This window comes from Trachymyrmex cornetzi, unplaced genomic scaffold (assembly GCF_001594075.2).
Source record: "Trachymyrmex cornetzi isolate Tcor2-1 unplaced genomic scaffold, Tcor1.1 scaffold223, whole genome shotgun sequence".
Lineage (NCBI taxonomy): Eukaryota > Metazoa > Arthropoda > Insecta > Hymenoptera > Formicidae > Trachymyrmex > Trachymyrmex cornetzi.
The window spans coordinates 69,078-85,060 of record NW_017296881.1 but is presented as its reverse complement, the minus strand read 5'-3'; the positions used below and the strand labels follow the sequence as shown (position 1 = coordinate 85,060).

The window sequence follows — 15,983 nt, the reverse complement described above, 5'->3', positions numbered from 1 at the left end:
TCCTTTTAGGAGATACAATCGACACACTTGACACAAATCGACACACGTCGCTTTCCATTTACAATTTTGTTCAAATTCAATCGACACATTTCGCCTCTGTTCTGGAGGAGAGTCAGGGGCTCCGACATACACCCTGCGTATTCCACAATACATGATTTCTGATAGGTTGAAATTCTTATTCTCTGTTCTCTGTTCCCTGTTCCTTTTATTGTGCGGAGCCCCTTAGGGTACGTACCAAAGACATAGAGAATGGACTGCGCGATCCGTATCTAAAGGTTTGTTCTCGTCGCATGCTCCAACATATTCTTTTATTGTGCGGAGCCCCTTAGGGTACGTACCAAAGACATAGAGAATGGACTGCGCGATCCGCATCTAAAGGTTTGTTCTCGTCGCATGCTCCAACATACTCCTACCATAGCTCCTACTCACTCTATCAAGCGCGTTGGAGTGAGTAGGAGCTATGGTAGGAGCATATTGGAACGGGGTGATCCCGATTGATCACGGTTCGATTGGACACCACCAATCACAGCGACCGGTGCTTAGGAGCTTTGTAGTCTCAAGCGCTGGCTCGTGTCCAATTGAGCCGTGTCCAACTGGGTGCCACCCCTTTCTCTCTTTCATAATGCGACGCGTGAAGGTGAAGTGCTGTTTCATTCGCTTGGTATTCGTCAATTTTAGCCACGTGATCCATTTTGTCGCTGAAAGAGCCAGTTGGAGCGGCTCATGAAAATGTACCTTTAGATGGATGACCCATTCCGGCGGATGTGCAGTAAGTTGAAAATGTCTCAAGCGCTGTGAGTGGCTCGTGTCCAATTGAGCCGTGTCCAACTGGGTGCCACCCCTTTCTCTCTTTCATAACGCGACGCGTGAAGGTGAAGTGCTTTTTCATTCACTTGGTATTCGTCAATTTTAACCACCTGATCCATTTTGTCGCTGAAAGAGCCAGTTGGAGCGGCTCGTGAAAATGTACCTTTAGATGGATGACCCATTCCGGCGGATGTGCAGTAAGTTGAAAGTAATAGGGAGATCTGTCAATTAATTAAATTTTGAGCTCATTTACAGAAATTCATATGACTCGTTCCCATTGCAAATGAGTTCAATTTCTGATTGTGTTCCGATAGCTGTGTCGAAAATATTCTTTTTAGTTACAAGGTTGGTAACGCTGATTGCGTTCGAAAACGTTACCTGGGTGCCTCGTCTATCATCTTATCCTTGTTTAATATTTGTGAACAACAAAGACAAACTAATACATGGAGGTACTCGGATAACATTTTCGAACCCAGCCGCTGTAAGGATGCCATTACATAAAGCGCGGAAATGCGGAAACGCGGAAGACAAAATTAACTAAACTTTACTAGATTTTCGCGTTTACGCGCGTTCTGTTCCACCTGTTTTGATCTCCTTTTATCTCCTCTGATCTCCTAATATTACACGGAGCACAATTTGAGCAGAAAAGCGGACCGGACAATTAGAAATTATTAATTTTTAACGGTATATATATTGATTAAAATGCTTGTATTCAATACATATAAGCTGAAAAGGTAAGCATATTAATAAAAATTGCAATGAATTAAGTGAATACAATTTTTTTAATTAAATACAATTTTTTTAAATAAATACAAAAGTGTATTTGTCATATCGTTCCGTTTTTTCGCGGAAATTGTGCTCCATATAATATTAGATCAAAACAGGCGGAGCAGTTGTTATGTCATTATTTTAGAATCAATTTTCAGATACAAAAAGTATTCTTTTTCCGAACAGTTTTGAAAAGAATTCTTTTTATTGCATTTGAAAATAAACTCAGAATTAGTGATATACGACTGAATTTTTTTTGTTATCTTGCGTTATCAAGCTCGAATCGTGAACAGTAATGTTTTACGATGCCCACAGAATATAGTATCTAATTATATAACAATACATTATTAAAATAATAACTAAAAATTGGAATAATTAAGTTTAAGGAAGATATTAAAAATGTAAAAAAGTGTCAAGTATTCATCATTTATAATTACGATTATTATAAATTATTATAAATTCTACATAAAAATTTAACATATTTGAGGGTATTATCATCAAAATCATCAAAATCATCAAAATCATTTGTAACAAATTAGATATTATTATTTCCTTATCAATAACAGCATTGTTCACAAGGTTATCAAAAGAGCACTGTAATCAATATATCTAGAATTTAATTAATAATAGATAGCGTAATCTAGTATCTCAGAAATTGAAAAATATATCTATATTGAATCCAGACAATAAACTCCACAAATACCGATTGATTAAGGTGTTCTTTTATCTTGTCATTTCGTGTATAATTAGATGTACAACAAAATTTATTGTCCGATACTCGCTATCTATTATTAATTAAATTCGAGATATATTAATTACGGTGCTCTTTTGACAAGCTCGTGAACAATGTATGTTATTGATAAGGAAATAATAATAATATCTGATTTGTTACAACTGATTTTCCATCAGTATGTATCAATGAAGTACGATCTTGAAATTAAAGGATACATGAATAATAAGAATGATAGATCCATAATTCGTGATGATTATATTTATAATGTATGGAAATTGTAATTAAAACAGAGCCTATCAGTCGTGAAACTTTTTTTCCATTCTCGCACTAGGACATTCATCTCTTCGTCTCATCTTTAATATAAACAGCTGACAATAAGTGCATAATGCAGGAAATTAAGAAGAGACGTAAATAAAACAGTAAACTCAGTAAAATATATTATCAACTATAATACTTCATTATATCTATATAATATTGAGATCCATGAGTCAAATACAAACGCAAATAACGAGAATATACAAAGTACGTATCGTGCTAATTAGTTGTTCCATTAAAAACCTCGTTGCGTTTCTTGTCGACACTGGAGTTCCAATTGTATAAGAAATTAAAATAAAATAGTAAATAAAATACTAAAATTTATTTGTTTCGAAGGCTGATTATATCTTGCACTGAGATCCATGTACCAAATATTAACGCTAATAACGAGAATATAACTAGCACAGAGTTTTTCCATAACCGCCAGTTGAAAGTACCCAAATGGCTTTCCCAGCACGAAATCGTCTCGACGACAGCTGGGATACTGATGCCGAGGATAGAAAAGAATATTGCACCGACTAGAGAAATGAACGGATCCAAATCAGGCACCAACAGCGCGAGAACCACTGTAAAAAAAATCATAATATATCATAAACATATTAATCATCGTTTTCCGATTGAATTAAAGCTTATATACACTTATAATAAACGTAAAAAAATCTATAATTTACGTCACGTACACTACAAATTTTCAGTATTAGCAGTAAATTTTGGAACACAGCCATAATTATAAAAAATGTGTTATTAATCGCATAATATTCTGATTATGCTTTACATAAATATCGAATAAAGGAAAAGGAAACATATAAGTTGCAAACGAGTAACACATTAATTTTCACGATACTTAGATATTCGTGATACTGTATTTACGTGCTTACAATTATTCGACACATCGGAATTCGTTGAACACAAAATAATATTACATCGACGTTATAATTTCCTACTCAACAATGTAACTGTTGTTATGTATAACATGTGTCACATTACATTTATTGTTGATAAATTATAATATTGATGTACTGTTACATACTGTTTAGAAGGTTTAGTTAGTATTTAGAGGGAAACTTCTAATAAGCGGAAAAATCTATCGTAACAATGAGAGATTGAATCGGACACACGGCCTAAAGTGGGCCAAATCTATTGCAGCGAACGAAAGAACTGATCCGAGCCGAATATAGCAGATGATTCCTTTCTTTCTCGGTACACTTGGTGATAAAAAGGCATGTCACGCGTACACGCACGCGGAGTAAGTGGGTGACACCGATCATTCAATCGGCCTACCGATTGGGTCTGCGACTCGACCTCCTCTCTGTCGGGAATGCGTGATTCATCGCGGTTTCTCTATCTCGCAATCGCTAGAATGTCGCGGCAAAAACGCAACAGGAAAAGGTTACGGGAAAGCGGTGTTAACTTTTGGCCTATTGAAAAACACGCCGTCTCTTTAAGTATATCTGATAACTATCTAACCATTTTGCTAAACTCATTATTGCAATCTTAATAGATTAGTCAGAGTGATATCTCTGATCTCACGTAACATAAATCTCTCGGTAAAGGGTGGTATTCATAGTTGGAGCTTATATTTAGGACCATCTTAAGTACAATCTTAAAATATCATGAACCAATCAGAGGGCGATATTAGCATCTTAAGACATTACTTAAGACAGTCTTGAAATAAGAACAGACTATAAACAAAACCACCCAAAAATGTGAAAAATATTTGTCCACGATATTAGTTATATCACATTTCAGTTTGAAATTCTATAATTTACGTCCCTCAAAGAATTAAGATTCTAATAAAAAAGAAAAGAAAAGAGAGGGAAAATTTATGGCATATATAAGAAAGGAAATTCTATAAAATGAATCTGGAATAAAAATGTATAATTACTTCTAATTCTTTTTAAAAATCATATGTCCCCTTTCTCTAGAGATCCATTTATGGATACGAAAAAGGCACGAGTCGCCGAATGATGTAGACGATTTGTAAATTTGTGAATCATCCGCTTATACAAGCAACAGTTATTTTCCTGTGTCGAAACTATTTCTATTCTCTATTATCCTTTCCAATCAGGTAAAAAATTATTACATCTGGGACCGGTTTTTCGCGTTTAATAACACTCGCTTCGTATAGCCGAAATATTTTAAATCCATATTCTTAAAATTGTATTAGCATTTTTTCGTTTGATTTATATTTTAATCATTTATTTATAGCCTAGATTAAATTTGTTTCAATTTATAATTAAGCTGTTCAGATTTAACTACGCACAGTAGCAGCTTCTCGTTCGAATAATTTAACATTTTACCTGTTAGCATAGCAATGCATATTCTCATCACCGTTTCGCCCAAGGTCAGGAACTTATGGTTAAACAAGTGCTTTATGGAATTCCACATGATCTCGAGCGGCACGAAGAGCTGTAGACCGTAAGTAAAGAGAACAGCTAAAGCAATGAGGGCCTTCACCACTTGGGCCGGACTAAAACATTACCACTTATCAGTTTACAACGCATGTATCAAAATGACATTAACGTTTAGCAAAAAGAGATGATTTCTACTCACATTTCCTCCGTCGGCAGACTCAACGTGATGCTGGGTTGTACATCTTCGCCGAAGGCGACGAAACCGAACACTCCCATCATAGCGTATAGACTCACGACTATCGTCATCGTGATGTTAAGTACACTAGGACATCCGAGGAAATGATGTGGATATTTCATGTTGTTCGCCACGGGCATCACCTGCGATTACAATGGTACCTGGAAGCGCTCGAGAATGCGAAAGACGCAAGAGAGACCGTACGAATATTTTTTAAATTATTCGCTTACAAAAGTAACAGTTGCCTTCCTGCATCGAATTAGTTCTATTCTCAGCTGTTACCTTTTCGATCAAATAAAAAACCACCTATTCCTGCGACGACCAGTTACTCGCGTTTAATGTCCCCTTCTGGATTTCCGACCTTATAAAGAAAGGCCAAGGTACCACGATTTAATTCGCGCTTAATAACACTATGGTAATTGATAATGGTAACTTACAACGCCGATACCTTCGATGGCGAATATCACAGTCGCGAAGAAACGGGGCAGCTGATCCACCGAGGCGAACAGCTTGTTGTTGCTGAACGAATGCAGGTTGCTGTTGCTGAAGACGTAGTAGAGCGTAATCGCAAAGCCGGTTATCATGAAGATGTTCGCTAGTGCTGAGAATGGCACCATATATTTTAAATCGCGCACTTGACCGAGCAGCACCAATGCTGGGATCAATGAGTAAATGAACAATTCAATATCTAAGGTCTTTCCGCTGTTAAAATTCACGATCTGAAAAGAAAACGAGACGCACAGATATGACATGGAAGATCGATTTGGTCTTCGTGACTTTTGGAAGGTCGATGTTACTTTTTTTTTATATTTTCTCGCAAGTGAAAGCCTCGAAAGTCTTCAACTTATTAAGATTATATAGGTAATACATATTTGCACTTAGATTTCCATTTAAATCTTTAAGATCTTTAAAAAATCTTTTAGAGATGGCGATGTCGCGATGTATGTATAAGGAGAACGAACAAGAGAGCACTCAGTCACATGCAAGAAGAGGACAAGTAGAACCATTCCTTCAAAATGCCTTAACCAAATTTGACCTTTCTATATCGTATTGTTTAAATAATTAAACATTTAATACTTTATATTTTTTGAAATTCCATGTCCAAGTTTGTGTAAGAATCAGAATTATCTCTATTTCTATTCTATCATTTAGATTCCAATTAAATTCAATTGTATTTTAATATATATAATTTGAGTCATAATTTAAGTAATTTAAAGAATAACAATCATATAAATCACAGAGTGTCAATCAATTAATGTACGTATAAAATAGATAATGATTTTAAAATGTATATGCGATATATAATCAATAATTACGTACAAATAGCAAAAAAACTTTATAGTATTATAAATGATAAGAATTATTATATACGATAAGTACAGAAACTGCAATCTAAGATATCCAACAAATTACACAATAATTATCAATTATTATCAATATAATTTTTCGTTACTGTTTTACTAATTGAATTAAGTTATCTGTTAATTAAAGAATGCAATAATCATCGTGTATGGAAAAACATTTATTCGATATCGTAAAATCACAAAAATTGTGAAGCATCAGTCAGTTTATCAAATCTTAAATCGTGTACTTTGTATTTATATCACTTACAGAAATCTAATACTGATCAATTTATTACTGAAAAAGAATAAGTAAATAATTATTTATTTTTTAAAGTATTAAAAATACTGAACAGTGCTTTTAATACTATTTACTTAAAATAAATAAATAATTAATTACAGTATTAGATTTCTGTAAGGAATCTATACTTATAAAGTTTCTTTGAGTTTTAGTTTGAGAATGTCAGCTCTCTCCCTTATAAAACGACGATCTAATCAACTCATTAACATATCTCGCAAACAATTTCGCTAACGCATGCCTAATATTTATAGCAGATGAATTATTTAAGAAAAGATCAACATGATAAATACGATAAGTGGTATAATCATTATGTAAAACAATTTCGTACTCATTAGACTCACATTAGATTACTTAAAATTATAAATGTACTGAACTTAGGAACTAGTCGTAACAGAATGAGGCAAAAACGTATTAATAAGTTCCGCTGGTCGTGCCATTCCTTAGCATACATAAACGATCTTACTGTCATGAATTATGTAAGATGCATACCTGCTGAAGGGATCTAGAAACAAACACGACATAAACACACGAGCCGCCCACATATGTCGCGCACAGCGCCGTATTCACGAATATCTTGCTGACGTTGGCCCAAGGCCTGAGCGGTTTCGGTCCACAAAGAAAGGCCGCGTACGCCGTTTCGGCGTACGTCAGTTGCGGCGTCTTAGTACGTCGGCAGAGTATATGAGACGTACGCACCAGTATATGCACGCAATGGGCGCAAATAAAGCCAATTATAATCGTACCGATGCCGCCAAATAGTAGTCCACCGTTCTTTATCGCGTGTGGCATGGCCAGGATTCCCGTCCCTAGAGAAGATTTCAGGAGATGTGCCAAGGAGCCCAAATCTCTGAAACGCAAGGCAGAACATGAAGCTGTGATATCGATACTTTGTTCTTTTTACTTCAAAATGTATATATCTATTATTATGGTTATATATAGCATAATATATGGCAATATATTATGCTTATGCATATCGTCGCGTTGATAAGCAAGTTAACCGAAGTAAAAAATTAGCATTAGAAATGCAGAATATTCAAATTTTGAAAACTCCCATAGTTTCTTTTAAATTGCAGATATAGGAAAGGAAGTGAAGTTACGCATATAATGCACTATCCTAATTAAAACATTATTCCAATTCGGAATTTACAAAATGATCTATTAAAAAATTGCTAATTATGAGATGTGTGTCACTTTGCTACCACGCGACGATACGTTAATGTATACGTTAAAGACAGGATGTTGCAATACCCAACTTTTATATTTTTTTGGCAGAATATGAAAAATACATGTCAACTTAAGGGCCAACAAAAATTCTAGAATTTTAACGAGACTTACGAGGTTGCATGTTGTTTATCACGATGCTCGAATGGATCGTACAGTTCATCCTTTTCTTTATACTCGCCGATATTCGGAGCTATTTTCGTGCTAAAATGAAAAAAATAAACTATTATACGTACAAAACATTAAATTTTATTACAACGAGATAACAAAAAAATGCAATAACATATGCACATGAAATTAAGGGGACATTAAAAATAATATATTCGTGAATGAAAGGGATGCTATTTTTTTCCTGATATTTTTTATATATTTACATTTTATTTAATGATGAATATTATTTCAAATAATATTAATCATTAATATATTAAGAATTAATGTTTTCAATAATAGTTCTACAGCTGCATTATACTTCTCTCTATGTATAAATGTTTTAACGTTAACCGTGGATAGGGGTGTATCTAATATTATACCCCATGCATTTTCAAGCAAAATGTGAAGAAATAACTTTAGCTGCGTAAGTATTTGTGAAATTTTATATTGATTTTTAAGAAGATAGATATTAAAAAAGTTACAAAATTTAAACGTAAAAAGTGACGAAATAAGAGATTCTAATATTAACAAAAAATAAGGAAAACTACACTGCCAATGAGAGTCAAGCGCAGTAATTGGAGCGCAACAAAATTATCAGTGATTTATTAATCGATAAATAACAAACATTTCGGCATCATTCTAAGCCATCATCAGTTGATACATTATTTGTACATGTTACAAAATTTAATTTAAATTAAGCCTGAGGTGTTATCACTCCTGTAGAGAGTTCGCACATAGAGAGAAAATTAAAAAGTAATATTTTCTGATAAAATATATATATTATTTATGCAATGACATTGAAAATTTACATAAAAGCAATTCTCGTTGAAAATTAAGTCATGTTGTTTACTGTGAATTCTATATATATCACAATATATCAAATCTTAACTAAAATGCACTACTAGATATTATATTGTGCTTGTATGTATATAATTTTGGACAAAACGCTTTTAGAATTATAAGATTCTTAAGCAAAAATCTTTATAATACCGTTTGTCATCCGTGACCCATCAAGTGATAATAACGTTAACAAGAACTAAATCAATTTCGATTAAGAGTTATAAGGAAAAATGTCGAGTTTATGCAATGAGCTTCCTATCTCCGTATGAAACACGATACAATCACATTCCATGACGATTAATCTTGATCCAATGATTAGTTTTGCAGACATTGCGTATACAGAAGCCACGTTATCTACATGCGATTGATGCGTTTATCGTTGAATGACTGTGACCATTAAGAAAGCTCTTGTCGATCATGTACGTATTTAATTACATTGTTCAATCAAAGAAAAAACACCGAAACAAACTTAACTATTTTCCATAGTTTCTTGGTTGATGAATACAAATTCGATTTCCAAAGTATTCCATCATCACGTTACCGTTTTGAGAAATTTATATTTAAAGTTGCAAAAAGTATTATTTTTACATTTTGTCATATTACAATAACTATGATATGTAACGTGCTAGAGAACTTTTATTGCAATCAAAATTAAACATATTGTTGTTAGGTCTTTTAGCCCTCAAGACAGTTTTTTAGTTTCGACTACATATAATAAGATATTCATGATTAAATGTGGGATCTATTACGGAAAAATAAATTATTATGATTTACAAAATATGTAAAAATAATATTTTTTGCAAATTAAAATTTCTCAAAATTGTGATGTGATGGAGTAACTTGGAAAATGTGTATTTATATTCAACATTTAAAAAATAATTGTCCTGGTGTTCAAAAAAAGTTATTTTTTATCGAACAACGTTATTTGTATTCTATAGGATTTGATGGTGTAAATATCAGCAAGCTTTTGTAATGCGATAAGTGAATTACATTTTAATCAATATTTTTATATTTTGTTATTTGGTTTATGCAAACAATATCGAGTATTAACTGGCGGAAATACCTGCTACTGAATTCTGTCATGGGATTGTCCGACAGTTCTTTCTCCGCTCGACCCATGGCGATCCTGTGAGAATAACAATATGAGATTTATTGAGAGAAAAAAAGAAGGTATACAGAAGAGAAAGAGGGAGGGGGAGAGAGAGAGAGAGAGAGAGAGAGGAACAGAAAATATTCTTAAATATATACCACAATTTACTTTTATAGATATTTTGTCAATAATAATTAAATTATAACATAATCCAAAAATAAATGATTACATTATATATTAATATTAATTTGTTATAAAATTAAGTAAATTAATTTATTATATGTTCAAATTTTGTTTCTATTAGCTGCGTCTTATAATTTTCGTTAATAATACGTTAATGAGATACGTTGAAAAATCAATAAATTTCGAATTAAAAATAAAAAAAGTTGCCGATATAGATAAGCGTTATCGTATGGAAACGGAAGGCTTCCTCGTTACCGTATCACATTGTAAATATGAAACGATCAGCTAAACTGCTAAATAAACACTGGTTGACCGCGATTTTTTATACTAAGTAATAACCCGTATAGCTTTGAAAAGGAAACCATGCTGTGATAGTAATTTCTTTTATATATTTAGTTAACGATATTATCGCGATGACGTTATATCGACCAAAAGTTCCTTGCATTCGATTTGTCCGCGCAACGTATTGCGGAAAAAAGTTTAGATCGATAAAGCTGCAATCTGTATTATTAATATTTTTTGATAAAAAAAAATTAAAAGCCAAGTCATGTTTCGGATTAATATCGACTGTGAGAACTAATTGCTCTTTTTTGCTCCTAATAGTTGTATAAATTAGTACTAACAAATACTTGAATTACAGAAATCTGCGTATTTCTCTAAAATTATTTTTTGATAAGAGATTAACGCCGCAATGAAATTTCGGATATATTATATAATTTTTAATTTGCCACTTAAAATTAAAATAAGTAAGTAAGAAATCAATAAAAAGATCGAATATCAATCCTCTTTAATCACATATTTGATAAGGTAATAATAAAAATCTGTGAAAAATTGGTTCAAAGTTTTGACAAATCGCGACATTTAGTTCAAGGTTCAATTATTATCGATAATCATTTTTACCGGTTTTGTCGAGACATGGAGTATTAATAAAAGAGAGCTGAGATCGATGAGAGAAATTTGGATACGAAAAACGTTATAGTGGGGAAAAAGAGATGTGAGTTTTTAAAGATTTATCAACAAAAGTGGTCAGTTACGGGGGAAAAAAAATAATTTGCAATTATGTAAATAAGAAATACAGTTCTAACATGTATATACACAATACACATCTGACAAATGGACATCGTATGATGCTTTACCTTGACCAATTTTTTTAAAAGTTCCTCCGAAGTTTATTCGCCAATAAAAACCTGCTGTTTCGACGACCGATGATGAAAATTCTTCATGGATTACGACTCGACGGACAAGCCGAGATTCACGTGGGAAATTAATGGAAGGTAAAAAGTCAAGAGTTGTGCAAGGGGCCTCTTGCACTCAAGATTGCAATCAGTCGATAGCGATCAATTCTTAGAGTATATCCACACAAACTTGCAAGCCGCATAAATTTATACATAAAGAAAATTATCCAATCATATTTTATAAGAGAAATGCGATTGGATAATTTTCTTTATGCATACGTTTATGCATCTATGCAAATTGTGTGAATATATCCTTAAGGGCCATTACGTACAAAGTTACATAAGCTGCATAACCATAGCATAAGGCCGTTGAACCAATAAACATTCAGCATAAAGACATGATGAGATTCTCATTGATCTAGGGGCCTTATGTTATGATTATGCTTATGTAATTTTGTGTGTGATGGCCCTTAACCTACTTCCGCTATTTTAATTAAAAACGACAGGAAAATAACTGTATATTACGCGACGAACGCGTTCTCCGAGTTATGACTGTACGCATGCTATCATTCAAGAAATCGAGCATCGTGTGTGATTTCATCTTAAAATGATCTCATTCAGCAGTAACTAACGGATCTGAATGTATAACTATATGGATCCTCGGAAGATCCTTGATTGTTTAAGCGAATATATGCAACGCATATATGAGGGATTTCAAAGTCGTGAAGGACTCCCGCAATTGAAACAACGTCTCATAAATATTCCACGAAGAGCAAAGAATAATGTCAAGAGGATACGCAAGGACAATCTGTGATTACAATTTGCGGAGGTGGAAATTAACCTTGAAAAAAATATTAATTAACGCTATAATAAAAGGTTCAATATTATAATAATATAAAAACCAAGACTCAAACAATTAAAAAATTCTAATGCAAGGCTACGAGTCGCAAACCGGATGGTAGTTGTTAACAATTAAAATTCATCAAAATCTAATACATGTAATCTACAAACGTTTTGACCCTTATCGGATCATCTTCAGTTTCGTACAATATAAATGTGTAACTATTCTAAAACATCTTTGATCTTCACCGTTTAATATTATATTATAATTACAATAACGAATAAGATTCATACACAAGTAGATATAATTAATTGTGCCTGTAAATTTATTCTTTAAATATTCTTATAATATAATAAAACTTTTATTGATATTTTAAAACTATAGAATAATATATATATTTACTATAGTATAATTAAATTCAATTTAAAAAAAACTAAATCGTATAATAATTTTATTAGAGTCTAAATTAATTAAAAAATTTTAGTTGTTTTTATAATATATACTTAGAATACTAATTAACTATATCAAAAGAAATGGAAGAGAGCACTTCTCTTTGCTAAAGAAATATATTTGTAGTAGAAGTATATTTGTAGTTTTATTTCTGCACCATACGTATCGAAACATGATATAGCAATTTATTGTTGAAATATTTGCCACTAACAATTTTTGATAAGTTAATCAGTAAATTAATTTTAGCGAAATAGATCGCTACTCAGAAATAAACTCAATAATCTAATAGATAAGCTTTATCAAGGACAAGTGGATATAGTTCTTATTATTCTTCGTGGTTTTGAAAAAATTTTATTAGAGGTATCCGCAATTTGCGGTTAGAACCATCTTTAATCGTTATAACTTTTATATAATTTATTGCGAACTGTAAGTATTTATTGTAAAATTGTATTCTATGTTCAAGAATTGAATATTTAAAGAATAATTATTATGTAAATACTTATGATAGGCAAGTCGTGAATGCAAGTCATTCTATTATTATAAAACATATTATTTTTATTTTTTATAGCAAAAAAGTGAAGTTTAAAAGTTATTTTTTTACAGCAATTTTGTCACGATATTTTGTCACGTCATAACCACTTGAAAAAATCTGATGGCCCACAAAGGACTCGAGTCATGATGTAAGAATACAAGGTGAAACATTCTCGTGAATGTGCAGTAGGAGAGCGAATTTTGGGCAAAATTTGATTGGTTGTTTCCAGTACTGCTATTATGCGCAATGCTACACCTTGTATGCTTACATCATGGTGCTGACACCATGATATGAGAGTATAAAATACCTATTCCATTGCACATAATGGCGGCACTAAATCAGCACAACCAATCAAATGCTTGCCCCAATGTTAATGGAATGCACTTGGTAGCAATCAGGTTCCTTTTTACAATTTAAGACACCGTTTTGATTGATCAAAGAATAGCCGCCATGTTTAAGACGACTGCGAATCCTTATGAATGGAATACCTTATATTTATATCATAATGTTGACCAATATCATGGCGTTACCAAGGAAATTGCTTTGTTATTTTCATTTCCTAGCTGATTAATAAATATTAGCGTATAATTTCGAATCCATCTAATCTCCTCGAATACTAATATTGAACTAATATTGAACTGTCAGCAGAGGCATGAATATTTATAGTAAAAGGTAATAATGCTGGCAATGACTCGAATACGTGTGATTAGTTCAGCGTTAGTGTAATAGACTACCGTTCTAAGATCGTAGATTCAAATCTCATTTTTTTCAAAAATTAATTGTAGTTAAAAAAATAGAAAACAGGTATGCTTCAGTTGTGAACACAAATTAAACTGGAAAAATAAAAAGTAATAATAAAGAATTTTTTTGTTATATAATATTTTATAATTTGTTATAAAATATAATTGTAATCTTTTGATTACGTAACAAATTTTTTTTATATTTTATTTAAGAAAATTGTTACATAAAAATGTTTCTTTCAAAGATTTGTGTTTCAAAACTATATAAACTATTTCTTAAATTCTAATAGAAAAAAACAATTTGTTTCAAAAAATTTCTTAGAGATAAGTACGCGTCGAACTTTAAAAAAATCAATATTGTTTAACTCAATCTTTCATCAACTTAGATTATTATCATTCAAATCTTTCAGTTTAAAATTAAATTCATTCTTCTTTATCCCTACCGTAATATAAACGCGCGCGCGTTCACTTAAATATTTATAAAAAGATTAATTGCACATAACTACTGCATGCCGTTCTGTTTCTTAGTAAATGTTAGCTCAGTATTCATAAATGCTTGTCATGATGTGTATATGTAGTAGATTTATGCGTGACATTACTGTGATGTCAAATTTTGGTAAGAGACTATAATAAATTAAAATTTTTTAAAGTCGATTTTTACCAGAATTCTATAATTAGAAATATTTAATTATTTCAGAAAAATTATTAAACTGTACGTTGGAAATATTTAACAATTGGACAAAAATTTAATATGTTTTACGTATTGTAAAAATATATAAATATACAATAAATTATAAAATCAATTATAAAATTATAAATTGTATATTCACATAGGATTCTTATTGTAAAATTATAAAACCAATTTTACAATAAAAATTTTTTATAAATTTTACAAATTGCATTTATAAAATAGATATACACTACGTTTGCAACAATTTTCCTTTACAGAAAAAATGATAAATATAATGCAAAATTTATTAATTGAATCGATGTCCACAAAATTCCAGCAAAAATGTAACAAAACTTTGCTGCTCATAAAATGAGAAGCAAACAACAAATAAATGGCAAAAACCGAGTAAGAATACGCACAGCACAATATAATGGCAAATTAGTAACAAATATCAAGCAAAACTTGCTGTTGGATAGCTCGATCATTAAACACGTTTTTTTAAATATCTTTAAATAGAATTCTCTTTTATAAATTTTTATACATAATTAATTCTAAAAATGCCCATTACGCTTTACGCAGATTACGAATGGTTTAAAAACCAATTCATGAGAAAATGTATGGAATAAACCTCAGGGTCGAATCTCTCTCTCTCTGAGATCTTCTCAAGTAGCACACAGCGCTTATAAAGCGTTAACAAAGCGCTAAAAAAGCGCATATGATCACTTTTTAACGCTTTGTAAGCGCTACAGGCACTATGCTACTTGGATCGTCAAATATAAAAGTTAACCGCTTTCACGCGGAGCAATACTTTATTTCACACATACACAATTCCAATTATATATGTAATATAATTTAGTATATTTCCAGATATCTCCGTTAAATTTAAATTGTGTTATATTATGCAAATGTTGTATTATGTTATTAATTATATACTGCAATTGTTACATTAAAGAATATGTTAATTTAATAAATTTATTATAATAACATTGTTATAAAATTTGTATATATAGCATAAAAAAATATTCTTATTTAAAAAAAATATTTCTTTTTCTTACTTTCTGTAAAACTTGTGAAACAAGAGGCAGAAAATATAGATTACCACTTACGAGCATTTAAAGATATTTAAAGATAATTCAAGGTTTTTAAAGCAATTTATGTAATTGTGTATTACATAGATAAAAATTAAAAGATGTTAAATATAGAGCCATGTCAATAAAATTTTGTAATTTTTTGTTTGA

General features: G+C 31.5%; 1 protein-coding gene across 2 annotated transcripts in view; it reads right to left on the bottom strand.

Annotated features, from left to right (window-relative positions):
* Window positions 1–2,836: 2,836 nt before the first annotated feature.
* The window catches only part of LOC108760306 (proton-coupled amino acid transporter-like protein pathetic), a 16,557-nt gene continuing 3,410 nt past the window's right edge, over window positions 2,837–15,983 (bottom strand). For both annotated transcript variants that reach the window (XM_018506170.1, XM_018506169.1), the window contains exons 2-8: window positions 10,128–10,190; window positions 8,189–8,278; window positions 7,343–7,700; window positions 5,650–5,931; window positions 5,177–5,355; window positions 4,924–5,093; window positions 2,837–3,189 (exon numbers count right to left, since the gene is read on the bottom strand). In XM_018506170.1, coding sequence (XP_018361672.1) covers window positions 2,945–3,189; window positions 4,924–5,093; window positions 5,177–5,355; window positions 5,650–5,931; window positions 7,343–7,700; window positions 8,189–8,278; window positions 10,128–10,183 — 1,380 coding nt within the window. In that variant the 5' untranslated portion in view covers window positions 10,184–10,190 and the 3' untranslated portion in view covers window positions 2,837–2,944. The remainder of the gene's footprint in view (window positions 3,190–4,923; window positions 5,094–5,176; window positions 5,356–5,649; window positions 5,932–7,342; window positions 7,701–8,188; window positions 8,279–10,127; window positions 10,191–15,983) is intronic.